At 42.2% G+C, this 26,197-nt stretch overlaps 1 protein-coding gene across 4 annotated transcripts; it reads left to right on the top strand.

The window, feature by feature from the left end:
* PEX5 (peroxisomal biogenesis factor 5) lies at positions 1 to 25,850 on the top strand. 4 transcript variants are annotated; one of them, XM_006862615.1, is made up of 15 exons: positions 1 to 63; positions 656 to 818; positions 1,410 to 1,445; positions 1,873 to 2,005; positions 2,199 to 2,330; positions 12,812 to 12,917; positions 15,096 to 15,186; positions 16,055 to 16,147; positions 16,481 to 16,600; positions 22,161 to 22,304; positions 22,494 to 22,564; positions 22,971 to 23,183; positions 23,490 to 23,655; positions 24,080 to 24,237; positions 24,399 to 25,850. In XM_006862615.1, exons 2-15 carry the CDS (start codon positions 672 to 674, stop codon positions 24,598 to 24,600), a joined length of 1,812 nt encoding a protein of 603 aa, XP_006862677.1. In that variant the 5' UTR covers positions 1 to 63; positions 656 to 671; the 3' UTR covers positions 24,601 to 25,850. The 4 variants fall into 4 exon arrangements, with proteins under 4 accessions (XP_006862677.1, XP_006862675.1, XP_006862676.1 ...); XM_006862613.1 differs by lacking the exon at positions 1 to 63 and adding an exon at positions 15,584 to 15,694 and having other exon boundaries at positions 660 to 818; XM_006862614.1 differs by lacking the exon at positions 1 to 63 and adding an exon at positions 15,584 to 15,694 and having other exon boundaries at positions 662 to 818; positions 16,505 to 16,600.
* The last annotated feature ends 347 nt before the right edge of the window (positions 25,851 to 26,197 follow it).

The following is a 26,197-nucleotide window of genomic DNA, read 5'->3' as shown; positions in this document are numbered from 1 at the left end:
TCTCCCCTCCCCCTCCAGACCGCACCAGGTACCCCGGCAGGACTAGCTGCGCTGCGCGCGGCGGTGAGCACAGGGCCCCGAGGGGACGCGCAGACACATCCCCCTTCTTCCTTGCCCTTGTCGTGTCTTGAACAGGGCCAGGGAAGATGAGGTGGTCGAGAGGGCGGGGGGCAGGGTCGGGTCCGGGCTCAGCTGAGGGAGGGATCCAAGTGACCTAGGGGCATGGGGTGCCCCCTCTGGTGCTCACAAGACGACGGGGGCGTGCGGGGTACCGGGCTTACAGTCAGTAGTTGTCTCCTTTTCTCGTGCCTGGCTAGTGTCCCCGTGTAGCCCAGTTGTGGAAGGGTCCCCCGTGGGTCTAGTTCCTTCCTTGTGGGGCTGCTGTTAGCCGGGTCCTGTCGGCAGAGACTGCAGACGTGGAGGCCGCCGAAGAGGTCCAGGCTGTGGCCTTCGAAGAGGCTGCGGGAGGTCCTGGCGCCCCCCCTTAGACTCTAGGCATTGGTGGGGGTTTCAGTAACAGGCACAGGGTGGAGGGTGGCCAGTGACCCGTGAGGGGCTCATATCTGCTTGCTTCCCCTATCTGTGAGGCCGAGTTAGGGGTTGGGGAAGGGTACGTCTTCTGGGACCTCCGTTCTAAACCTTCTCTGCCCATCAGAGAGCCGGCGGTCACCATGGCAATGCGGGAGCTGGTGGAGGCAGAATGCGGGGGTGCCAACCCACTCATGAAGCTGGCTGGGCACTTCACCCAGGACAAGGCCCTACGACAGGAGGGTTTGAGGCCTGGCCCCTGGCCCCCGGGAGCCCCCACCCCCGAGGCGGTGAGTGAAAAGTCCAAGTGGAGGGCTGGGATGGAAGGCCCAGAGGTGCACCTTGGTATAACTGTTTTCTTTATTATGCTGCAAATATTAGTTACCACTTAATGAGTGTTCACTAGCCCCTATTGGAGACTTTCTGCTCCTGTAAAGATTTACGGCCTTAGAAACCCTATACAGGGTCACTATGAGTTGGAACCAGCTCGACAGCCACACAATCAGCACCATACTAGGCATTGTTTATCGTTGTATAGAAGGCAACAGTTTTATAAAGAAACTGAGGCCCAGAGAAACTGTATGACTTGTCTAAGATAAATATATTGGATTCCTGGTGTGGGGCTGTGGGCTAATGCTCTAAACTGCAAAGCAGATTTGAACCACAAGGTCGGTGGTTCAAGCTCACCAGTCACTCCTCCAAAACCCTATACAGGGTTGCTATGGGTTGGAACCGACTTGACAGCAATTAACAATAACACTAACAAGGTGTATAATTAGTAAATGGTAGAGCTTGGATTTTAACTCCTGCTTATTTGACTTCATGTAAGTATTTTCACCACTGTAACTATACCATATTGCCTTCTTTTCTTTCTGTCTTAGGTCTCTAAACCTTTGGGAGTAGCCTCTGAAGATGAGGTAAATATGTCAGTCTCTTGTCCATCATAACTAGTTAGCCAACAGGTTGGTAGTGTGAACATACCTAGGGGCACTTTGAAAGACAGACCTGGTGATCTGCTTCCAAAGGTCACAGCCTTGAAAACTTAAGTACACATAGGTTGCCACTATTGGCATCAACTCAATGGCAACTGACATAGTGCACTTTTCCCTTTAAACTTGGCTCACCCATATTTCAAAGTTTGGACTTTCCTGACAAAATGAGATTTGCTTTAGCTCTCTTGCTTTTTTATTTTCCTCCTCAAAATTGAGTGTTTTCAAACTCTAGGGGGGAAAAAGTTCTTCTTTTCTTTATTATCCTTTCATCAGTATCCTTCATCCAGTGGACCCTGTTTCTTCCTGGGACTTCCTGACCCCATACGTTCATTGCATCATCTTTTCATGACAGCTGGTGACTGAGTTCCTGCAGGACCAGAATGCACCACTTGTATCGCGTGCCCCTCAAACTTTCAAGATGGATGACCTTCTGGCGGAGATGCAGGAGATTGAACAGTCCAGCCTCCGCCAGGCTCCCCAGAGAGGTGGGTTTAGAGCCTGGTGAGAGGGGAGGTCACATTTTCTGTGTAATAGGGCCAAGGGGGTTTCAATTTTGAATGCTGATGGCATTGTGGAACTGGATGCTGGAGACAAAAGTAGCATAGTGTTTCCATTTGCACTCAGGTTCCTCAGGTGTGATGGAATGTTAAGTTTTTCTTTTCTTCTGTCTCTTTTAAGCACCTGGTGTGGCAGATTTGGCCTTGTCTGAGAACTGGGCCCAGGAGTTTCTTGCAGCTGGAGATGCTGTGGATGTAACTCAGGATTATAATGAGACTGACTGGTCACAAGAATTTATCTCTGAAGTTACAGGTGAGGCTTTTCCTGGGAAAAATCTGTGATGATTCCCAAGGGGCAATCAAAGTTTAGACTGCTCACCTAATCCATTTTAGAATACAAGGTGATTTTAGTTGTTCATGACTTTTCTGGCATCTTGACTCTTTTTTTGTAGGGCATTGAACCTGATTTCCCGTAGGTGATAATGTTGTTTTTATTAATTGCCATTGAGTTGATTCCAACTCACAGCCACCCTATATGGGTTTCTGAGGAGCAGCTGCTGAATTTGAACAGCCAACCTTGTGGTTTAAACCGACCTTTCGCTCCAGTGCTTATCCTACAGCACCACATGAATTAAAATTTATATATTAAAATTGGATTTGAACTAGATAAGAGATTTTTCAAAATCTATAATCCATTTCAACCCCGAATGGTGGTGGTGGTGTGCCATTGAGTCGGTTTTGGACTCATAGGGACCCTGATAGGGTTTCTGGGGCTGTAAACCTCATCTTTTTCTAGCGGAGTGGCTGGTAGTTTCGAACAGCTGACCTTGCAGTTAGCAGCCCAACTTGTAACCCACTACAATAGCAGAGCTCCTTTCAAACTCAAGTATGTGTATATAATAGAATGAAGAGTTAGGTTTACTTCTTTGTTATCTGTAACTTTATTATTATAGTTTGGTGGAGAGGATCCACAGCGATTGGATGGATAGCTGTATTTCTCAGGATTAAGAAAACATCCACAGAGCGAGGTAGAAAGGGTGGGGCCTGGAGCTGTGTGGAGTTCCAGCTCTTCCACTTTCTACCCTTGTGTGTCCCTGGGCAAGCTATTTTAACCTCTAGAAGAAGTCTGCTTCTCCATTTATGAACTAATAATATATATATATATATTTTTATTAAATGTTTTTATTTTGGATTGAGTGAAAGTTTACAGGGCACATCATCAGCTTCACATTCAACCATTCATATAGCTTGTTTCATTACATTGATTATTATCCCCTCCATATGTCATCAGTTAACAGTGTTTCTCTCTTTTTTTTTTTTTGGTGCGGGGGAACTTGCCTTTTTGGAATTTACAGTCTCGGCTTTTAGGGAAGGATTGTACATTTGTCTGTGGATATTCAGGGCTCATGTATGAGATTACTAACAAGCATTACTGAATAATCAGATGAGGGACAGTTTGCTATGTCTACTAGGTGGCTAAATAATAATATTTTTTAAACCCCATTATATTGCTGTGAAAATTAAATGAAATAATATATGCCCCCCCCCCCCAAAAAAAAAAGAAAACATCCACATAGCACCTGGGATTCTGTTATTAAGTCATCTTGAATACAGTTGAGACCTTGGGAACTGGGGATGTGGAGTTCAAACTAAGACCATACGCTGACGATAGAAAAACTAATAATAATAGCTAATGTTTTGTTCTGGGGAATGTGGTGACTCTAGAAGATAAGCACTGGACTGCAAACAACAATGTTGATGGTTTGAGCTCACCAGCTGCTCCGAGGGAGAAAGATGAGGTTTTCTGCTCTGGTAAAGATTTATAGCTTTGGAAACCCTATACAGGGTTGCTGTGAGTCAGAACTTACTACTTACCTCAGTAACAACATTCTGGTCTAGGCTTTGTATTACGTGCTTTAAATGCATTATCTCCTTTAATTCCCATGAGACTACTTGAGAGACTTGCCAGTTTTGTTTCTAATCTAAAGACAAGAAAACTGAAGTTTAGAGGTTAAGTAACTTGCCTAGTTTTGTTAAGTGGTGGAGTTGGGCTTTGACTCTGGGATGAATGATTCTCTTCTTTCTTGCTTGGCCATAGACTTCAGGGTCTCAGCCTAATTTTCTCTCCTGGAGATTGTCCAGTGCTTACTTCATACTTTTGGATTAATCCTTCTCCATCTAAACCTACCTCATTGAGAGCTTAAGGAAGAGTGGTCTCAAAACAGCTTAATGAGAAGCACCATTAGTCTTTTAACCAATATATAAGATTAAAGGTAATAGAGATACAAATGGAGTCCTGGTGTGGCGCTGTGGGCTAATGCGTCAGACTGCAAAGTCGTTTGAGTTGCAGGGTCAGTGGTTCAAGCTCATCAGCTGCTCCTTGGAAACTATACAGGGTCGCTATGGGTCGGAATTGACTTGATGGCACTTAGCAACAGAGATACAAATGGAGAAAGTTTCAGATATTCTGGAGTCTCAGGGATCTCATACCATCTCAGTTTCTGAATTTTTCTGAGGTGATAAGACATAATTTATTTCTTTCCCACATTTTTATTATTATTTTAAATAATACTGCATTTAAGGTGAAAGTTTACACAGCAAATAAGATTCCCATTTAACAATTTCTACATCAACTATTCCAAGTGAAGAGGACTTAAAATTCTTACTGATGAAGATCGAAGACTACAGCCTTCAGTATGGATTGCACCTCAATGTAAAGAAAACAGAAATCTTCACAACTGGATCAATAAATAACATCTTGATAAATGAGTAAAAGATTGAAGTTGTCAGAGACTTAATTTTGCTTGGATCTACAGTCAACACTCATGGAAGCAGCAATCAAGAAATCAAAGAATTTATTGTATTAGGCAAATTTGTATAAGACCTCTTTAAAAGATTCAAGAGCAAAGCTATCAGTTTGAGTACTAAGGTATGTCTGACACATCTGGGTATTTTTAGTAGCCTCATATGCGTGTGAAAGGAGCTCTGGTAGCATAGTGGTTATGAATCAGGCTGCTAACCACAAGGTCAACAGTTTGAAACTACCAGCTGTTCCGCAGGGGTAGATAAGGTTGTCTGCTCCTGTAAAGATTTACAGCCTCGGAAACTCTGTACAGGGTCGCTATGAGTCAGAACCGACTCCACGGCACGTAACAACAACAACATATGCATGTGAAAGTTGGACAGTGCATAAGGAAGACTGTAGAAGAATTGATGCATTTGAATTATATGGTGTTGGAAAAGAACATTGAAAGTGCCAGTGAATGCCAGAAGTACAAAACTATCTGTCTTGGAAGAAGACAGCCAGAATGCTCCTTAGAAGTGAGAGTAGTGAGACTTCACCTCTTTGGGCATGTTGTCAAGAGGGACCAGTTCCAGGAAAAGGACCTCATGTTTGGTAAAGTGGAAGGTCAGTAAAAAGAAGACCCCCAATGAGATGGATTGTCATAGGTGCAACAGCAATGGACTCGAGCGTAACAATTGTGAGGATGGTACAGGACCTGTCAGGGTTTCATTCTGTTGTGCCTAACTAAGGTCACTATGAGTCAGAACTGACTCGAAGGCACTTAACAATAACAATACTACAAGCTCTTCAGTGATATTGCTTATATTATTCACAATGTGTCATCATTCTCATCCATTTCATTTGCTTGTACCATTTCCAGTGTTCTAGCTTCTCTGCCCCATTACCTTCTCATGTTTGCTTTAAAGGAATTTTTGACCCTTTGATCTCACATACATTTTTTTTTTTAAAGGTGCTTATTACTCATGTATGACATTGCTTATTTTATGAGCTACAAAATGTTAGTAACTAAAAGGTGACCTTAATGGATAATTTTGGTTTAAAGTTTAAATGGTATCTCAGGGTGATAGTGTCAGGGAATCTTCTAGTGTCAACCAGTCCTGCTGTTGTTAAGTGCCCTTGAGTTGGTTCTGACTCATAGCAACCCTGTATAGGGTGTCTGAGGAGTGGCTGGTAGGCTTGAACTGCCAACCTTGATGGTCAGCAGTTTAGTATACTACAGCACCATACCAGGACCTCCCACCAATCCAGTTAGTCTGGATATTTTAAGATTTTGCTTTCTGTTCCACATTTTTCTCCTGTTCTCTCAGGATCCGTCTACCGTCATTCTGATGGTAATGGTCAGTAGTGATAGCTGGGCACCGTCTAGTTCTGGTCTCAGAGAAGATTAGGCATTTAGAAGACTTTCTTTTCTGAGTCTTTGGTTTCCTTTCTCTCTTGTTGTGGATGAGCCGAGAACAACAGTTGTATTCTCACGTTGGAATGTAGAATATACACTTTGTGAACTGTATTATGCCAGTTAACTGAGTTGTTCCAGGAGACTGTCATTCTAAGCCTTCAAACCCAGAAAACCAATCTCAAAAGGTGTTTGGCTGTGTCTAAGAAGTAACTGTGGGAGCTCTGGTAGCATAGTGGTTATGAGTTGGGCAGCCAACTGCAAGGTCAGCAGTTCGAAACTACCAGCAGTTCTGAGGGAGAAAGATGAGGCGTTCTGCTCCTGTAATGATTTACAGCCTCAGAAACCCTGTACAGGGTCACTATGGGTCGGAATCGACTCCACGCTACTTAACAACAACAAGAAGTAACTGTAATTGTGGCCCCTATGTGGTTTAATATATATATATGAAGGAGCTTCAAAAATTTTGTGGAAAAATTTCATTATCTTTTACTTTAATTTTCCATGAACATTTTGATACCTCCTGGTGTGGCTATACATGTATGCACACATACACCTGTATGTGTGTATGCCTATAGATCCATCTGTGCACACGTATGTGCCCACATATTCATACTCATATGTATATATGTTGTTGTTGTTAAGTGCCATAGAGTCGGTTCTGACTCATAATGATCCTATATAGGGTTTCTGATGAGTGGCTGGTGAATTTGAATTACTGACCTTGCAGTTCAAACCTCCTTTTCGGTCCAGAGCTTATCCTACAGTGCCACACCAAGACTCCATATACGTATGAGGGGACTTCAAAAAGTTCATGGAAAATGGACTTAAAAGATAATGAAAATTTTCAATGAACCTTTAAAAGCCCCTTTGTTTATAATACTCATATTTTTTTTTCCTCCCACAAAAACAATAGTTTATTACTTAATGTCCTAAATTTCATAGCCTTTGTTTTCCTTCATTTCACTTTCTGTGGTACCTTATTATTTATAGAGTACTTTCAAGACTGAATTGTGAAATGTACAGAAAATTAAATATTTAATTATGGTTGCTAAAATGTGACATCATGATTCAGAAAAAGCATTGCTAGTTAGTTGCCACTGAGTCAGCTTCAACTCAGGACACCCTTATATATAACAGAAAAATTTGTGTCCAGTCTTTCTGACATATTCATCACATTATCCTGTTTTTTTTTCATCACATTATCTTTTGATTACATTTTTCTATGACGCTTTTGAAGCCCCTTCATATTTTTAGTGGTTGGTGTTGCAAAATTATATTTGTCAGCAAATTCTTTATTAAAAACATCCTTTTCTCTTGTGCATTTTTTAGTGACATCATTTATCTTGGTCAAGCTGTGTGCACCTCACCCATATTCAGTGCTACTTTCCATCACCAAAATTAACCAGTGTCCATTATCTCAAGAGTGCATGTGTCTACACCCAGCCCTCTCTCTCTGGTAACTACCAGTGATTGTTGGTTTCTGCATAGATCTCTATTCGTGTTTTTTAAAAAAAATTTTTTTAAATAAAAGTGCAGACATACAATATTGTCCCTTTGTCACACCATTTTTATTCTCTTAAAGGTTGGATTTCCTCCATACACAAAAGAGAAAAACCCCTTTTAACAATGAAAACTCCTTTAATAGAAGTTCTTGATTGGTTAGCAGTTCAAGTCCACCAGCCACGCTGTGGCAGAAAAATGAGGCTTTCTGTGCCCATAAAAATTTACAATCTCAGAAACCCTACACAGAATAACTACCTATGAGTCAGAACCTACTTGACGGCACACAGCCACCACCATCGGCCCCTTTATCATGACTCCTTTCCCAACCATGAGCTGGAGGTAAAGTAGAGCAATAAGTACTCTTGGTTTCATTAATAGTGCTAAGTATATCCTTAAACACAATTTATCTTCACAGTAACACTTCTGTTGTTAAGTTGTTGGTTTGACTCATAGTGATCCAGTATAGGGTTCCCTAGGAGAAGCTGGTGGGTTTGAACTGCCAACCTTGTGGTGAGCAGTCTAGTGTTTATCCTACAGCGCCACACCAGGACTCTATTTATATTGGGAGCTTTTCTTTTTTTATGTGTGGAAAAAACCCAATCTTTAGAGAATAAAAATGATAGGATAGATAGACAAATACTGTGTGATCACACTTTTTAAAAATACACTTATATTTCCCTCATAGATGAAGAAACTAAGATCTGGAAAGTCTAAATACTTTGTCCAAAGTTATTCAGTAGCAGAGATGATATTTAAATCCATGTCTTTCTTTCTTTGGGTTCAAGTCTTCTCTGTAGAATTATCTCCAGTTAAAAGCTGAACTGTAGCAAAGACACTTTCCAGACAGAAAGTCTCAGTTTTTCACACAAACCTTAGACTTCTGGTGTGGTGCTGTAGGATCAGCACCGGAGACCCTATACAGGGTCACTATGAATCGGAATGGACTCCATGGTACTTAACAACAACAACAACAAACCCTCTAGTCCATGAAGAATTTTCCTTCCCCTTCTTTTCCCCCTGTAACCATCATTGATTGTTTCTTTTATTAAGAAAATCTTTTCTTAACTTTTTACAGCTTTGATCTCATATACTATTTGTCCTCATCATAATGTCCTCCAGATTCATTTTCTTGATGGAATGTGACTGACCCCAGAGTTTCTGGGCCAAATGTTTCTCCATCTAGTACTTGATGAAACCTATCTTTCAGGCAGGGTTTTAGGATTTAGACAACCTCAATATGTTATATGAGGCTCATTTGGTATTCATGAGATGTGTATCTGCACTTTGCTAGGAAAAGAAAACAATGGGCAGCAATAGCAGAGGATGATGAGCAATAGATTTCCCTTGGATGGTAGAGGAAGAGGATATGGAATAACAATCTCTTTGTGGCACATCTACTTTTGATATGGCTTGCCATAAGCAGGTAGTAATGATACTGATAGCCATTAGTTATTACCCTGCTTTATATCTGCATCGTCTCACTTAGTCTTCACAAAACCCCTATGAGGTGTTATTATATGATGTTTATTTTATAGATACAGAAATGGAAGCTTAGAGGGATTAAATAACACATCTAAAAACACACAATCAGTACATTGGATTAAATGCATGTAGTCTGACTCCAGAACTCCATTATTTACCATAGTTGTTGTGTTGTTAAGTGCTGTCAAGTCAGTTCCAACTCATAGCCACCCTGTATAGGGTTCCAAGGAGCTACTGGGGAGTTTGAATTGCTGACTTATGGTTCAAATCAACCTTTCAGTCCAGTGCTTTATCCCACAGCACCACACTAGGACTCCATTTACCATAGTGCTGTATAGCAAATAGAAACCTTCATGGATAAGGGTAGGAGGTTTTGAGTTTAAGACTTTGGAGTTGTCTATCCACCCTCAGCCACTGAGTTGATTACAATTCTTAGTGATTCTATAAGACAGAGTAGAACTACCTCATAGGGTTTCTAAGGCTGTAATGTTTATGGAAGCAGACTGCCACATCTCCTGCAGTGTGCATAGTGGGTTCAAACCAAAGGCGTTTTGGCTAGTTGCTGAGTGTCTACACCACTGGGTCATTAGAAGGAATGAATATACAATGAGAAGACATGTGATCTGGAGGTGAGCATTCTGAATTGGATACTTGGTATCTAGGTTGTTGATTCTAGCTCTGCTAATCTATGTGACCTAGAATAATCCCTTCCTCTCCTTAGGTCTTAGTTACTTCAACCAAATATATCTGATTTTCTATAAGAATGTCTCAAAAAAGATTGTGAGGGTCAAGTGGTATTCTTTGGGTTATTTTATTTTACCTCCTTTGTTGTAGCAAGTTCCCAGTGCCACAGTTCTGGATCTTGTGGCTTTTATGGCCAGATTCCAAATTACAGCTACCCGAGGATGGCTTTCTCACCTTCTCACTTCGTAGGGTTACTTTAAGTTGAAACTGACTTTATGATAGTATGTTTAGTTTCTTATCTCTAGGATTTTTTTTTTTTTAATTTCCTAATTTTGCCTCAAAGGAGCTCTGGTAGCGTAGTGGTTATGAATTGCGCAGTGAACCTCAGGGTCAGCAGTTCGAAACTACCAGCTGTTCCGCGGAAGAGAGATGAGGCTTTCTGCTCCCATAAAGATATACAGCTTTGGAAACCCTCTACAAGGTTGCTATGGCTCAGAATCGACTCCATGGCACATAACAACAACAGTTTTGCCTCATGTCTGTTGTAAAGTCCAGATGGCCTTATGTATTTTTCTGTTGCTTGTCCTTGAGAGGAGCATTTCACAAAAATAGTGTTCTCTATAATTGGAGAGCACTTGTAGCCAGAATATGTTTTTATAAAACACTGTAGTTGAGAATCGGGAGTGACTGGAGAGTGAAGAGGGAATGCTTAGTTTTCAACACAATGGAATCAGAGGACTGAGAGGTATTAATTATACAGTGTGCTTAAGTACTAACCCAACTCAACCCAGCCCACTGCCATGGAGTCAATTCTGACTCAGTGATCCTGTATAGAGTTTCTGAGTCTGTAAATCTTTATGGGAGCAGACAACCTCATCTTTCTCCTGTGGAGTGCCTGGTGGATTTGAATTTCTGACATTGCGGTTAGCAGTCCAGTGCTAACCCTATTGTGCCAAGCACTAAGCATCTTCTTATTAGGTCCCCACTAAGGAGCTCTGGTAGTGTAGTGGTTACGAATTGGGCTGCAAACCACAAGGTCAGCAGTTCGATACTACCAGCTGTTCTGCGGGAGAAAGATGAGGCTTTCTGCTCCTTTAAAGATTTACAGCCTCAGAAACCCTGTACAGGGTCGCTATGAGTTGGAACTGACTCCACAGCACATAACCACCAATAAGTCAACAGACTAGGGCAAAGGAAAGAGGAATGTTGCATATGAGAACTAGTGTGGAGAATCTGGATATAAAGGTTGGGAGTCCTTGAAATTAAGAGACAGGGCCTATAACACCTTCCGCCCCCCCAACACCATTTTCTTTTTTTTTTAACCATCTATAATTTTTATTATATTAGTAATATATTGCTTATTATTTACAGTTAGACATAGTTTGAAAGTCTAGATCTTTTTCTTTTTTTCTTCAGATTTTGAGATTATTTCCTTAGATGTTGAGATTATTTTGTTATAAGAATTCAGGCAAAGTCTGAGTTAAAATGGAATGGATAGTTCTATTACATCAAGGAGATCAATCTTCCTTAGTATAAACAGCAGCAACAATCAGATGTTCAGATTGGGGATAAAGACAGAATGGCCATTTTAGTATCTGGTTTGTAAAGATGTAGGCACAGGGCAGGGGGAAAGAGCACCATAGACTCATGTCTTTCTATGCTTGTTATTGAGAATTATTGGAATCATCTGTCTCATTGCTTTTTTTTTTTTTTTCTTCTGTCCCAGGGTAGTAGAGGGCAAAGGCCTGGTGTTGAAATAGTTCGGCATCCTTATTCAGTCTGTTGCCTTGATATTTTTATTCTGATGTTGCAGTAATGCCCTTTGTCACTACATCTTTTAAGGCAACTTTTAGAATTTGACTTGAAAACACAGCCACTAAGCCTAATCAAAGGTGATGGCAGTCAGAATAGTGTCTACCCCTGGATGGTAAGGTGGATGAGTTGTGGCTGGGAAGTTTGATATCTTGATCTGGGAGGTGATTATATGCATGTATGCAAACCGCAAGGTCAGTAGTTCGGAACTACCAGCTGTTCTGTGGGAGAAAGATGAGGCTTTCTGCTCCTGTAAAGCTTTATAGCCTTAGAAACCCGGTACAGGGTCACTATGAGTTGGAACTGACTCCACGGCACATAACCACCACCACTATTCATATCTAGAAATTAATCATTACACTTAAGTTTGGTATACAATATAATTTCATGTTTGTATGTTGCATTGTATTTAAAAAGTGAAAAAAGCAAACACAAGCATTCAGTAATACTAGTGGGGCCATGTTTCTTTAATTCTAGCCTAGCATTCTTCCCCTGAGATTCTCTTAGTAGCTATATGAAGATGAAATGCAATTCCTTTTGTTGGGATGGTGTGAACTCTGGACAGAAGGAGAAGAGACCAGAGACTTGACAGGGGCTCTTCTGTTCTCCTTTAACTCCTTACCAGTTCCCTTCAGTACCTTCAAGGTGCACTTGTTGAGGTCTCTAATATTTCCTGGTGTGGCACTACAGGATAAGCACTGGATTGCTAGCTGCAAGGTTGGTGGTTCAAACTCACCAGCCACTCCTTGGAAACCCTATACTGTTGGATTGCTATGATTTGGAATAGACTCAACAGCACTTAACAGCAGTAACAAAATACTTTGAGGAGAAGGGTTTGGTTCTTAGTCCTATCCTGAACCACCTTATTTGGTCTGTTGTTCACAACTCTCAGTAAACTTCTTTCCTAGGCTTATTTTTGGCTGGATATTGAAGAAAATGTTGGAAACTTAGTAGTATTGTATTTTCTTTTAACCAGTGATCCCTGAGGGAGTCTCCAGGGCTTTATCTGATTTGACTTTGTTAAGAAGATCAGTTGATTAAGTATAATACTTTCCCTTTTTCTGGCCCCTCACTGTACCTGGTATGACTTTCCCCTCTCTGTTCCTTGCAGACCCCTTGTCTGTGTCCCCTGCCCGCTGGGCTGAGGAATATCTGGAACAGTCAGAGGAGAAGCTGTGGCTGGGAGAGCCGGAAGGGACAGCAACCACCGATCGCTGGTGAGTCTAGCTACTTCTTTCTGGGTTCCTGTGAAAGGAGTGTTCAACAATTTTCTTAGCTTTTCCCAACCTTCTCCATCTACATTCTCAAACCAACTTTTACACTACTTCCACTTTGAAGGTTTCCACTTGTATTATTATGCCTTTCAATTTACCTCGCAAATGTTTTGAAGTCAAGAATCCTAACTATATCAAACCAAAAGTTAATCACAGTACCTTTTGCACCCCTTTCACTTTTAAAGACTTGAGCTTGCTGCTGTCTGTTCCTTCTCTCTGCAAAGATAATAATTGAGAAAGGGAGACGTAAAAGACTATAGCTAGTACTTTCCAGCTCCCACTCTAATGCCCTTCTTTACTGCAAATAGGAATTTGTAGGCCCTCAACAAGAGCGGCCTACAGCACCCGGTATTCCCAGGCGGTCTCCCATCCTAGTATTAACCAGGCCCTACCCTGCTTAGCTTCCAAGATCAGATGAGATTGGGCGCATTCATGGTGATATGGCCACTGTTTCAAGAAGTAGCATATGATCAAGAGCCAATGATACTGAAGGAAGAAGTCTAAGGTGCATTGAAGAAATTGGCAAAGAACAAGGCTCCAGGAGTTGCTGGAATAAAAATTGAAGTTTTTCAAGAAAGTGAGGTGGCACAGGAGGCACTCACTCATCTCTGCCAAGAAATTTAGAAGACAAATATCTGGCCGACTGATTGGAAGAGATCCGTATTTGTGTCCATTCCAAAGGGAGGTGACTCAATGGAATGTGGGTATCATCGGACAGTGTCTTTGATATCCTATGCATGTAAAGTTTTATTGAAGGTAATATAGAAACGGCTGCAAGCATTCATTGACAGAGAACTTCCAGAGGTTCAAGCCGGATTCAGAAGAGGCTGTGGAATGAGGGATATCATTGCTGATGTCCAATGGATCTTGGCTGAAAGCAGAGAATATCAGAAAGATGTTTACCTGTGCTTTATTGACTATGCAAAGGCTTTCGATTGTGTGGATCATGACAAGCTATGGACAACATTGCGAAGTATGAGTATTCCAGAACATTTAATTGTGTTCATGAGGAATCTGTACATGGACCAAGAGGCAGTTCTTCAAACAGCACATGGGAACACTGAATGGTTTAAAATTAAAAAAGGTGTGTGACAGGGTTGTATTCTTTCACCATACTTATTCAACCTGTATGCTGAGCAAATAATCTGAGAAGCTTGGTTCTATGAATAAAAATGTGGCATCAGGATTGGAGGAAGACTCATTAACAACCTGCAATATGCAGATGATACAACCTTGCTTGCTGAAAATGAAGAGGACTTAAAATATTTACTGATGAAGATCAAAGACCATAGCCTTCAGTATGGATTGCTTTTCAGTGTAAAGAAAACAAAAATCCTCATCACTGGACCAGTAAACAACGTTCTTATCAACAGAGAAAAGATTGAAGTTGTCAGGGACTTCATTCTTCTTGGATCACCTATCAACACTCATGGAAGCAGCAGTCAGGAAATCAGGTGATGTATTGCATTAGGCAAATCTGCTATACAAGACCTTTTAAAAGTGTTGAAGAACAAAGATGTCAGCTTGAGGACTGAGGTGCGCCTGACCCAAGCTATGGTATTTTCAGGCTATGGTATTTTCAAGCTATGGTATTTTCGCATATACATGCGAAAGCTGGACAGTGAATAAGGAAGACCGTAGAAGAATTGATGCTTTTGAGTTAAGTGTTGGAGGAGAATATTGAAAGTGCCATGGGCTTCCAAAAGAACCAACAGATCTGTGTTGGAAGAAGTGCAGCCAGAGTGCTCCTTAGAGGCCAGGATGGCTTAACTTCGTTTCTCATACTTTGGACATATTGTCAGGAGGGACCAGTCGCTGTAGAAGGATGTCAAGTTTGGTAAGGTGGAGGGTCAGAGAAAAACAGGAAGACCCCCAGTGAGATGGATTGGCAAAGTGGCAGCATCAATAGGCTCAAGCATGGCATCAACTGTGAGGTTGGCCCAGGACTGGGCAGTGTTTCGTTCTGTTGTACAGAGGGTCGCTATGAGTCAGTACCGACTTGATGGCATCTAACAACAATAACAAGTGTGGAATAGTGCTACTCTCTCTCCCCACGGGAACTGTATTAGCAGGGAGGGTGATGGCAGACTAATATATAGAGTTTATGCATGCCCATTCCAGGTATGATGAATATCATCCTGAAGAGGATCTGCAGCACACTGCCAGTGACTTTGTGGCCAAGGTGGATGACCCCAAATTGGCTAACTCTGAGGTGAGCTGCAACCCAAACTTCTTTACCCAGCAGAGCTGGTCTTGAAAGGCAAGTGTCTTGCTTCTCTTACCCAAGTATAATTTAAAGAGATGCAGAGGAGAGCCTAAGTCTGTTCCTTCCTGTCCAGAGAACAGAGACTTAGTATCTTGGGTCTCCCTTCTAATATTTTTCTCCTTGTTTCCTTGCCGACTAACTCCTTTCTCTTTTCTGATGCTTTCTCATACCTTTATTGTCAGAAATCCCTTTCTTTTTGCTCTCTTTTTTTGGGGTCGCCGGCATATTTTGTCTGCAGCTAGAGATGGTCGGGGGAGGGGTGAGTGCAGGGTCCTCTTAGGGGTTGAGAGAGCACACCTGGAAGTCTTCTCCCAAGTGGTCTATGTATGTCTCTGTGCCCCAGTTCCTGAAATTCGTGCGGCAGATTGGCGAGGGCCAGGTGTCCCTGGAATCCGGTGCAGGGTCGGGCCGTGCTCAGGCAGAACAGTGGGCAGCAGAGTTTATTCAGCAGCAGGTAGGACACTGTCACATCTCAGTCTCACTCCAGAGCCAGCTGGTGCCCCAGGCCTTGGGCTCAATGTTCAGTGGTCCTAGATGGGGAAGTTACTGCCAGCAGCTTCTCTTGGTAGCATCACATCCTAAGTTGGGTGGTAAAGAGGTTCTGAGGATATCCGCCTTCTCAGAAGTGTTGAGGTTGGGTGGTTAATGGGTGTTTGTTGTCGTTGTAAGTGCTGTTGAGTTGGTACTGCCAACTTTGTGGTTTGCAGTCCAGTGCTGATCCTACAGCGCCACACCAGGAGTCCATTGGTATTTAGTTGATGTTTAGTGGATAAAAGTTGGTGGTGGTTGTATTGACTAATCTTCTTTGTCGCAGGGTACATCAGAGGCCTGGGTTGACCAATTCACGAGACCAGTGAACACATCTGCCCTTGATGTAGAGTTTGAGCGAGCCAAGTCAGCTGTAGAGGTGAGAACAGGTAGTGCCAGAACAGGCACCCCTGTAGATAACACTCCTTTGGCAAGAGTGGGTGTATTAACATCAAAGATGATGGCTGTTGTTTTTCATGGTGTTCCTAGGTTGTCTGTGTCAGAATTGCTTGGGGGTGGGGCAGGAACCTTTTAAAAATGCCAATTCCAAATCTCTGGGGCTAGAATCTGGAAATCTGTTCTAAAAGAGTATTCAGATGATTCTTAAATAGACTGAAATGTAAAATAGACTGCGTTGGGAGTCCTCACGGATTGATGGTGGGGTGGGAAGATCATGATGAATCTCCCTTTTGCATCTCCTCTCCTCTTACAGTCTGATGTCGATTTCTGGGACAAGTTGCAGGCAGAGTTGGAGGAGATGGCAAAACGAGATGCTGAGACTCACCCTTGGTTGTCTGACCTTGATGACTTCACAGCTGCTTCCTGTGATAAGGTAAGAACTTGCTTCTCAGTTTCCAGAATTTCCTTCTTTGATGATCTGTTCTTTCATCCTGTATTTCAAAGGTACTGACTGTTAAGTAATTATGGAGCAATCACTTTTAAGTAATTATGATTACACCTTTTCTGACATGCAGTCTGAATCATTCCCTTGTTCCTTCTATTCCTTTATTTCATTAATTTCATTTATTCATAAGCTGAGTGTTTATTTTATTCTTGGGCTATAAAGGCTAGTATGATCACCCTTGCCAAATAATGATAATACAGTGGCATAAGTGTAGTAGAGGTTTGTAGATGATGCATTTGGAGTACAGAACAAGGAGCTTTTTTAGGAGGGCAGATTGTAGACATTTTGAGATGATTACTAACTCCTTTGGTAGGGAGTAGTAGTTGGTAGACTTTTTCTTTTGGTTAACGTTTCAGTATGAATTGTGTGAAGGTTTACAGAGCAAATCAGTTTTTCATTGAACAATTCTTACGCGTTCTTTTTCATCTCATTGATTGCAATTTCCACATTGTAACATCACTTAATCCCCCTGCGCGTCCTGTTTCCATTCCTACCTCTTTCCTAACACTTCTGAATTTGGTCCTTGAGCAAATGCTACCCTTTTGATCTCAAATGATTGATTCTTCTATGAAGTGGGTACTTCTTAGTGTTACTGTTCCCCTTACAGACCTGCCTATTGTGTGGCTGAACATTGAGCCATGGGGGTGAGCTCAGTTCCAGGCCTGAAGAGTGACTAAGGGTCACAGTCTCAGAGGTCCCACCAGTCTTGATCTAAGCAGTCTTTATCTTTTGTTAATGATTTTGAGTTTTGTTCTACATTTTTCTCCCATTCTGTCCATAACCTTCTAATGTAATCCCCTTTAGTGCAGTTGGTGGTGCCTGCTAATTTTTCTGGTCTCAGGGTCATGGAAGCTGAGGTTTGTGTGGTTCATTAGTCCTTAGACTAATTGTTGACATGTGTCTTCAGTTTTCTTCCCTCTTCTTTTCTCTGTATGGGGATAGATCAATTGTTGCCCTTTCGATGACTGCTTACAAGCTTTTAAGACCCCAGCCACTACTCACCAAAGTTGGATGGAGAACACTGTTTTTGCAGACTATGTTATCCCAGTTGAATTTAGAGTCCCCCATCTTACTATCTTTTTTAATTCATAATTTTATTTTAAATTCTAATCTGTTTTCATAGGTACTAGCAACTTGTCTCAATTCAGGGTTTGTAGAGAATTATATTAAATTCCACTAGTCAGTAGTGGAAGGTGATTGAATTTTACATAAATTTTTCTGTAATGAGCATGTATTGTTGACTTAGATGGAGTCTTGGTATGGCACTGCACTATAAACACTGGATTACTAACTGCAAGGTTGGCGGGTCAGACCCACCAGCTTCTCCTGGGAAGCCCTATATAGGGTCACTATTTATTGGAACCAACTTGACGGCACTTAACAACAGCATCAATTAACTTAAAAGCTTATGTGATATCAAGGTTTTCACTATTAAAAAAAAAAAAATCTACTTATGGGCTGTAGGGTACTTGGGGATATAGCTAACAGTTGAGCTCCCCTTGAGTTGAAGCTTAAGGGGCAGGGGGAGATTGCTTGGTTTTGAAAAAATGTGAAACAGAGAGTGAGACTGGGGTCATCGTCTCAGCTCAGATCTGGTTGAGAAAGGATTCTGAGGTAGAAACAGGGGCCTGCAATGTAAAGCGGGATGTGGGAGCTGGATTGTGTTATAATGAGGGAGCTGTGCAAAACTGGAGGAGGGAGTTCCGGATAATTTAATTTAATCTCAAATGAGAGAGAATGAAAAACTTAGTGCTAGGAAAAATAGGATTTTATTTATTCCCACTTGATTTCCTATTTTTGTGTTTTTCTCTGAAATAATTCTGTTAGACAGTAGAGAAGAGAGTTTATGGGACCCACCTACATTTTGCTGTAATGAGTTACTGCTGTAGAATTCACATGAGAAATGAAGAAATGCCTGGAGAGAGTATGATGTGGCTTCAAAAGTTTGTGGAAAAAGTCCATGATCTTTTAATTTCCACAAACTTTTTGAAGCCCTCCTCGTACTTTTATTAATTTGTATTAATAATTTGATAAATTGCATAAGTCCTATTAATTTATAAATGGCATTATGCATTTTAGATGAGAAATTCCATGCTTTTGATATAAATGTAGATATACTTGTTTCATATGTGCAAAATTTTTCTTAAACATTTATTACTCTCATATTAATGATGTGGTTGTTGTTGTTAAGTGCCGTCGAGTCGGTTTCGAACAATATTAATGATATGCTGGGTATAATACATTTTCAATTAAAAACTTAAAAATATAGTTATATTTTTAGATTCTTGGACCCTATTTGATATCATTGGCACCTTGGGATAAAAAAAAAATTACTGTTCCACAAAAAATACTGTGCCTTAAACTGGGTGTGATGGTTAAGGTTGTATATTAATTTATAATTAAGATTTGAAAAGAAAATACTGTACCTTATGATTCACTAATAAACAATTTAGATTCTATCTGGCTTTATGTTAACTGATGTTGCATTATGTCAGTCAGCCACCCTGTATAGGGTTTCTGAGGCTGTAAATCTCCTTTGGAGCTGCTGGTGGGTTTGAACTGCCAACCTTTTGATTAGCAGTCCAGTACTTATCCAACAGCACCACACCAGAACTCCTTGTACGTCAGTGTTGTTAAGTGCCATCGATTTGGTTCCTTTGTATAGGGTTTCCGAGACTGTAAATCTTTGCGGTAGCAGAAATCCTCATCTTTTCCCTGTAGAGTGGCTGGTGGGCTCAAACTGCCAATATTGTGGTTGGCAGTCCAGTGCTTATCATATGGAGCTTCCACATATGGATCTGATTCAGATTATCAGATAAATTCATGAGTCTCTTTGTACTATTTTTTTTTTGGCTTATCAGAGACAGCTTACATTTATAGCCCAAGCAGAAATGTTATACTTTTACCCTGAGAGGGAAGTTTCTGTGTTGGGACAGACTTTTAGCAGTGAGATTTTGGGATGGAGCAGACTAGGGACCAGTCATGGTGACTGGCTTGGGTAGGCTGTTCAGCAGTAATGCCAACCTCATCGTGCATGTTGTGGGTTACTGACAATTCCTTCAGTGTAGTCTTTTTGTTTTTTCCATCTATGTGCATTTAGGAAAATTCTCCTTCAGCAGTACTAGGAGGGTAGATACATTACATGGAAGATACTTCGAGATCTCTGTGATTGCACGATTATGGCATTGATTCGTAGCATTGAAGATGCAAAGAACATTCAGATCACTCCTGCTGTCATATACGGGCCATTATATTTTATCTTTTTGACCTTGTATTTTAGGTGAATGTTTACACAGCAAATTAGGTTCCCACTTAACACATTTTATGCAACTGTTTCATGACATAAGTTACATTTTTCACAATGTGTCTATATTCTCATTACTTTCAATCATTTTGTTCTATTTCCATCCTTCTAGTTTCCTTGCCTCTTCTTAGCTTTTTATCTTTATATTAGGGTAAATGTAGACATTTGGTCTAAGATCGTTGATTTTCTAAGGCAGTATGGTGTTCATGAGTTATGATATTATTTTATAAACAGATCTATTATTTGGTGAAATGTGACCACCAGGAGTGGCTTCAGTTTCAAGTTCAAAAGGTGTTCTGTTGTGATAGTCTCAGGGATTCCTCTGGTCTCGATTGGCCTAGTAAGTCTGGCCTTTTTTAGGAATTTGAACTTTGTTCTACGTTTTTCTTCCCTTCTAACTGTACCTTCTATCATGCCCTTGGCTGGAACGGTTGGTAATGGTAGCTGAGCGCCATCTAGTTCTCTGGTCTCAGGCTAGATGAAGCCATGGTTCCTGTGGGTTATTAATCCTGTGGACTTTCTTCTTTAAGTCATTGGTTTCCTTCATTTTCTTTAGCTTCAGAGGAGTAGAAAACCATAGTTGTATTTTAAATGACCTCTCATAAGCTTTTAAAAGCCTAACTAGGAAGTAGAGATTTATGTTTATAAACTATGTTTTGCCAGTTGACTACGTTGTCCTATAGGGCTATGGTTCTAAGTGTTCAAACCCAGTAAAACAATCCCATGAGGTATTTGTCTATGCATAGGTAGTTCCTGTAACTGTGGCCCCATTTGTTATATATGTGAATATATATGCAGCACATGTAAACATATGGATACATTTGCCTTCACCTGTACCTGCACACCCTAAACTCACATGCAGGCATATATATCTACCTGTGTCACCAAATTTTTTTTTTTCATATAATTGTTGCAGAATTGTATATTATAGTAGTTACCAAAATTATCCCTTGGGTACTTCTTAGTGTCTTCATTTATCTTGGATAAGTTGTACAGACTTCCCTCATGTTGAGTATTGCCTTTCCCATTCATCAAAATTAAAGTGTCTGCTATTTAGAAAGTGATTTCTCCTTCTTCCCTCTCCTATCCCTGGACCCATCAAAGAATGTTGATTTCTGTATTCATGATTTTTATAAAAGTGAGACTGTACAATGTTTGTTCTTTTGGTTCACTAAGCATAACATCCTCCAGTTCATCTATATTATGATTTATGGACTCTTCCTGATTCTTTATTGTTGCATAGTAGTCCATTGTATGTATGTACGTTGATTTGTTTATCCATTCATCTGTTGATAGGCACTTAGGTTGTTTCCATCATTTACTGCAATGAGCATAGATTTGCATATATGTGGGCTAATGTGTCAGACTGCAAAGTAGTTTGAACTGCATAGTGCTGTTGTTAGGTACCATAGAGTCAGTTCCAACCCATAGTGACCCTGTATAGGGTTTCTGAGGAGCAGCTGGTGAGTTTGAACCACTGATCTTGCAGTTCAAACTGACCTTGTCATTGAGTGTTTATCCTACAGTGCCCTATTATAAGGAAGTATTCAGAGCATAGAGGATAATACGTATTGATGAATAGTATTTTACACTTTTTGGTAAGGCTTTGGTGTATATTCTCATTTGATGCTCTCAGTAGCTCCAAGAGGTAGAAAACTATTTTCATTAGTAAATTGACTTGTAGGTGACAGAAATCTTTGTTTCTTGTAGGGTGACAACACATGGACGGTCTGTAGTTAAGGCTGAATGCAGAAGAATTTATTCTGTTGGACTTCTAGTCTAGAGTTGGGCTTGGAAAACTGCTTTGAATCATGAAGGAGAGCTTATTTCATTACTATTATTTTAAGCAGGCCCTGTCCATTGGTGAGAATTCAGCTGTGTGGAAATGCAGGCCTTTAGGACTTCCTAAAATAGGCTTATTTCCAGCGTGAGCCCGAGTCTGTGGACCTGCACAGCTTCCTTGTTATTGTGAACAGGAAATCGCAGGGTGAACATGTTACTCAGTGATTCTCCTTTAGTTATGGATGATCTCCTTTGTGATCTGGAGAATTTGCCAGCATTTAATTCCAGTGTCCCTTTGGAGGCTTCCAGCTTCTTTCTTTCTTCACCTAGATTGAGGTTGTCATCATTTCATTCCTGCTGCCCTGTGGTAGTTCTTTCTTCACTTTCTTCCCGTCTTTCTAGGGGTATCAGTTTGAAGAGGAGAACCCCCTGCGTGACCACCCCCAGCCTTTTGAGGAAGGGTTGCAGCGACTTCAGGAGGGGGACCTGCCAAATGCAGTGCTGCTTTTTGAGGCAGCCGTGCAGCAGGATCCTAAGCACATGGAAGTGAGTGACTCATTATTCTGACAGCAGCCTGGAGACTGCTTCCTCCAGTTCTCAGGGAGGCCCTACAGGGGGCAGTGCAGGTGGGTTAGGTGGAGGAGGTGAGGGTGAGATGATGAGCAGGGGAAGCCAGAGTAAGGGAGGATGGAGAAGTGAATGCAAGTGTGATAGACTCTGTCAACTTCCCTCTAGGCTTGGCAGTATCTGGGTACCACTCAGGCAGAGAACGAACAGGAATTATTAGCCATCAGTGCCCTTCGGAGGTGAGTACACTGAGAGATGGGGGCTGGGTCTGGGTCCAGGACTAGCAGTAGCCTTTCGAATGACAAAAGTCCAGACCCAGATCCTTGCGTCCTTTCTGGCCGCTAACAAGAGGGTGTTCTCATGATGAAACTATGACATTTGGAAGGGGGCTAGATAACTGGTCCTAATGTCTTCATCAACTTTTGATTTCATTTGTGAGGCTGGGATTGGTTCCTTGGTCACTAAAACTTTTCAAATTTGTACCTTTGTTATTGACTCACATGCCAGAGGATTCCTTAATCTTAATCTCAGGGGTTTGGACAGGTGAGGCCATCGATCTGCATTTCAAAGTTTGGTTTGAATCTCTGGAGATTGATGCGTGCCAGCCATTGCTGACACCAGATCTGCCTCCTTCTGTGAAAACAGGTGTCTGGAGCTCAAGCCAGATAACCGGACAGCATTAATGGCACTGGCTGTAAGCTTCACCAACGAGTCCCTGCAGCGCCAGGCCTGTGAGACCCTGAGAGACTGGCTGCGCTGCTCACCTGCCTATGCTCATCTGGTGGCACCTAGTGAAGAGGGGGCTGCTGCGTCAGGACTGGGCCCCAGCAAGCGGGTTTTGGGATCGCTGCTATCTGAGTAAGTATGAGGGCCTCCTGGGTTGGAATATGGCAGCTTAAGTTCCAGGTGGGAGGATGACCTTAATTTTGGAAGTCTGGATGGAAAATCCAGGAACAGCTTGTTGATGGAGAGCTACATTCTATAGTGCAGTGCTGAGGTGAAACAGAAATAACCAAGTTTCTAGCTTAGAATTTGGAAATAGGTGGGATGGCTCTTAGAATGATTCTCGGGATATGATTGATTGACTAAGGAATTGCTTGTAGGGTTTAGGAATAGAAACATACCCATCTACCTACTTTTCTGTGCTTTTTCCTCCTTATGTAGTTCCATGTTTCTTGAAGTAAAAGAACTCTTTCTGGCAGCTGTACGCCTGGACCCTACGTCAATTGACCCTGATGTGCAGTGTGGCTTGGGAGTCCTTTTCAATCTCAGTGGGGAATATGATAAGGCCGTGGACTGTTTCACAGCTGCCCTCAGTGTTCGTCCCAATGTGAGCCTCCAGGGTAGAATGGAGATATGGGATATGACTGCACTGTAGTCAAGAATCAGTGGTTGGGACTTTTGGAGTCAGGGTCCACAAGGGCTCTTAAAAACTTATGGAAAAGTGGAATTAAAGACAATGAAATTTTCCCATGAGTTTTTGATGTCCCTTCGTGTTTTGTTCCAGTGTCCCATAACTGACTGCTTTGGGAAGACAAGGAAAAGAAGGGTGGGAGCCAGTGGCATCGGGTTGTAAGAGAGTCTGCATTGGGGGAAGGGTTGTATTTTGGCCACACAGTGAACTGTTGAGAAAGGAGTAGGATAGTAATCCATGTCAGGTGAACAGAGTGGTAAAGGTGGGTGGGGCTGGGGGATCAGTACAGTTTGATCTGAGTCTAGCTCATGCTCCTCATGCTTCTGCATCCCCATCCCAGGACTATTTGTTGTGGAATAAGCTAGGGGCCACCCTGGCCAATGGAAACCAGAGTGAGGAAGCAGTAGCTGCATACCGCCGGGCCCTTGAATTACAACCTGGCTATATCCGGTCCCGCTATAATTTGGGCATCAGCTGCATCAACCTTGGAGCTCACCGGTGAGAGTGTCTACTGAGTTATGAATGAATGAACTCTTTCACCCTGCCTTTTGTCCTAGCTCCTCATTCTCAAATCCTGTCAGTAGACTATTCATGCCAACAAGTCTCCTCCTCTCATTGCTGTTCTACTCACCAGCTCTCATTCCTCTTCTTCCCTACAGGGAGGCTGTGGAACACTTTCTGGAGGCACTGAACATGCAGAGGAAAAGCCGGGGCCCTCGCGGTGAAGGCGGTGCCATGTCAGAGAACATCTGGAGCACGCTGCGTTTGGCTTTGTCTATGTTAGGCCAGAGCGATGCCTATGGGGCAGCGGATGCCCGGGATCTGCCCGCGCTCCTAGCTTTGTTTGGCCTGCCCCAGTGACAGTGGGATGGACTGCCCTGTGAGTGTCCACCTGGAGGGGTTCCCGCTCTGGCTGTGACTCCCTCTCCCCAAATGGGCCTGCCACGGGGGTGGGCTGATGACCACAAGCGGTACAGCCTCTCAGGAGCTGCCTCAGTATAGGGACAGGTAGTCCATATTCTAGTCCCTACGTAATTGTAGGAAACAGAACTGTGTGGTCTCTGAGTCCCTTGGTAATTCAAGGGCTGTACACACAGCTACAGATCTCTCTGCTCATCATGCCCTTTCTTGGTGCTGCTTTTCGGAAGGGTAGGACCCGAAGTTAGAGGGTAGCTGTTACCATCAGCTGCCATTTCTGGTAGGGCCTGCCACATTTGTAATGTCTGTCATTTCCCCCACTTTTCCTGGGACTTGATTGTAGTATAGCTTCCTTAGGCAGTTGTGTGTAGAAGTTCCTCCTACCATGCACCTCTAATGATGACTGTGGCTGGTAAGAGATGTGTTAGGGGTTGGTCTGCTCGATTAAATGCTGATTGGACTCAGCAGAGCTGAGTTTTGGAAGAGGTGCTCATAGTTCTGTCATTCTTGGATCTTTCCTGACCATGAGCTTAGATTCCCTGTGAGTACGATGCTGCAAGCAATAATGCTGGTATCATTATTGTAGGGGTTTTCAGGAGCCAGGGCCAATTACTGCAGAGTGCTTTGGGGTGAGGGAGGAGGAAGGCTCATTTGTGGACCAGATGGGATCGGTCAAGGGCTCTGTTCTAGGGGCTTGGTGGGAGGACACAGCAAGTGTGAGTGCAGATACAGGTTGTGAGTGCAGCAGACCTTCCTCTTCCTAGAAAGATCTGTGACTAGGAGTTGAGCTCGCTCTTCTGGAAAGTTGTGTCAGAGGCTACAACCTTGCTAGTTTCCTTGCAAAGAGGGGCATCAGTGTTACTGTAAGCCTTTGCTGTACTTCTTAAAATGTTTCTAGGGGAGAGTGAAAAAATCCCCCTCCTCCCTATTACCTCACAAGGTGGAGATGGAAGGAAGATGGATTCTTCTGAACTGTCCCTGCATGGGAAGAGAACACTGACCCCCAGAAATGACTGCTAAGCCTCTTGCCTTGTCTTCAGTAGCTAATGATCAGAGAGATTTTTAAAAAACTACCATGGTCCCAAAGTTCCACCCTGAAATTTATTTTTTTCTTTGTATGAATGTGTATAGGATTTAAAAATAAAATTGTAAAATATTTGTATGAGGAATAAATGAAACTGACATGGGTATGAGTACTGTCTGTTGCTGGTTGTGAAGGTGTGCGGGGGGGCAGCATGTGGGCTGGGGTGTGGAAGATTGGTGTTTAACAGTTTTTGTCTTCTCTCTCTTTCAGTGATTTAATTGGTAGATTGATCATCCATCCGTCTGTGTAATAATTATGGAATACCTAATATAGGCTTGGTGGTAGTATGAATAAGATGGACAAGGTCCCCGTCTTACTGGAGCTTATAGTCTAGCAGGAGAGACAATACTTAACAGTCATATACATTTTTTGCAAGTGTATTACTACTACAAAGGAAAATACGAGCTCATGGGGGTGCAAATAGCTCAAGTTTGTCTCCTAACCTAAGAGTTGTTG

Source organism: Chrysochloris asiatica, unplaced genomic scaffold, assembly GCF_000296735.1.
Source record: "Chrysochloris asiatica unplaced genomic scaffold, ChrAsi1.0 scaffold00050, whole genome shotgun sequence".
Taxonomy (NCBI): domain Eukaryota; kingdom Metazoa; phylum Chordata; class Mammalia; order Afrosoricida; family Chrysochloridae; genus Chrysochloris; species Chrysochloris asiatica.
The sequence above is the reverse complement of the archived record's forward strand: the minus strand, read 5'-3'. Positions and strand labels throughout refer to the sequence as shown.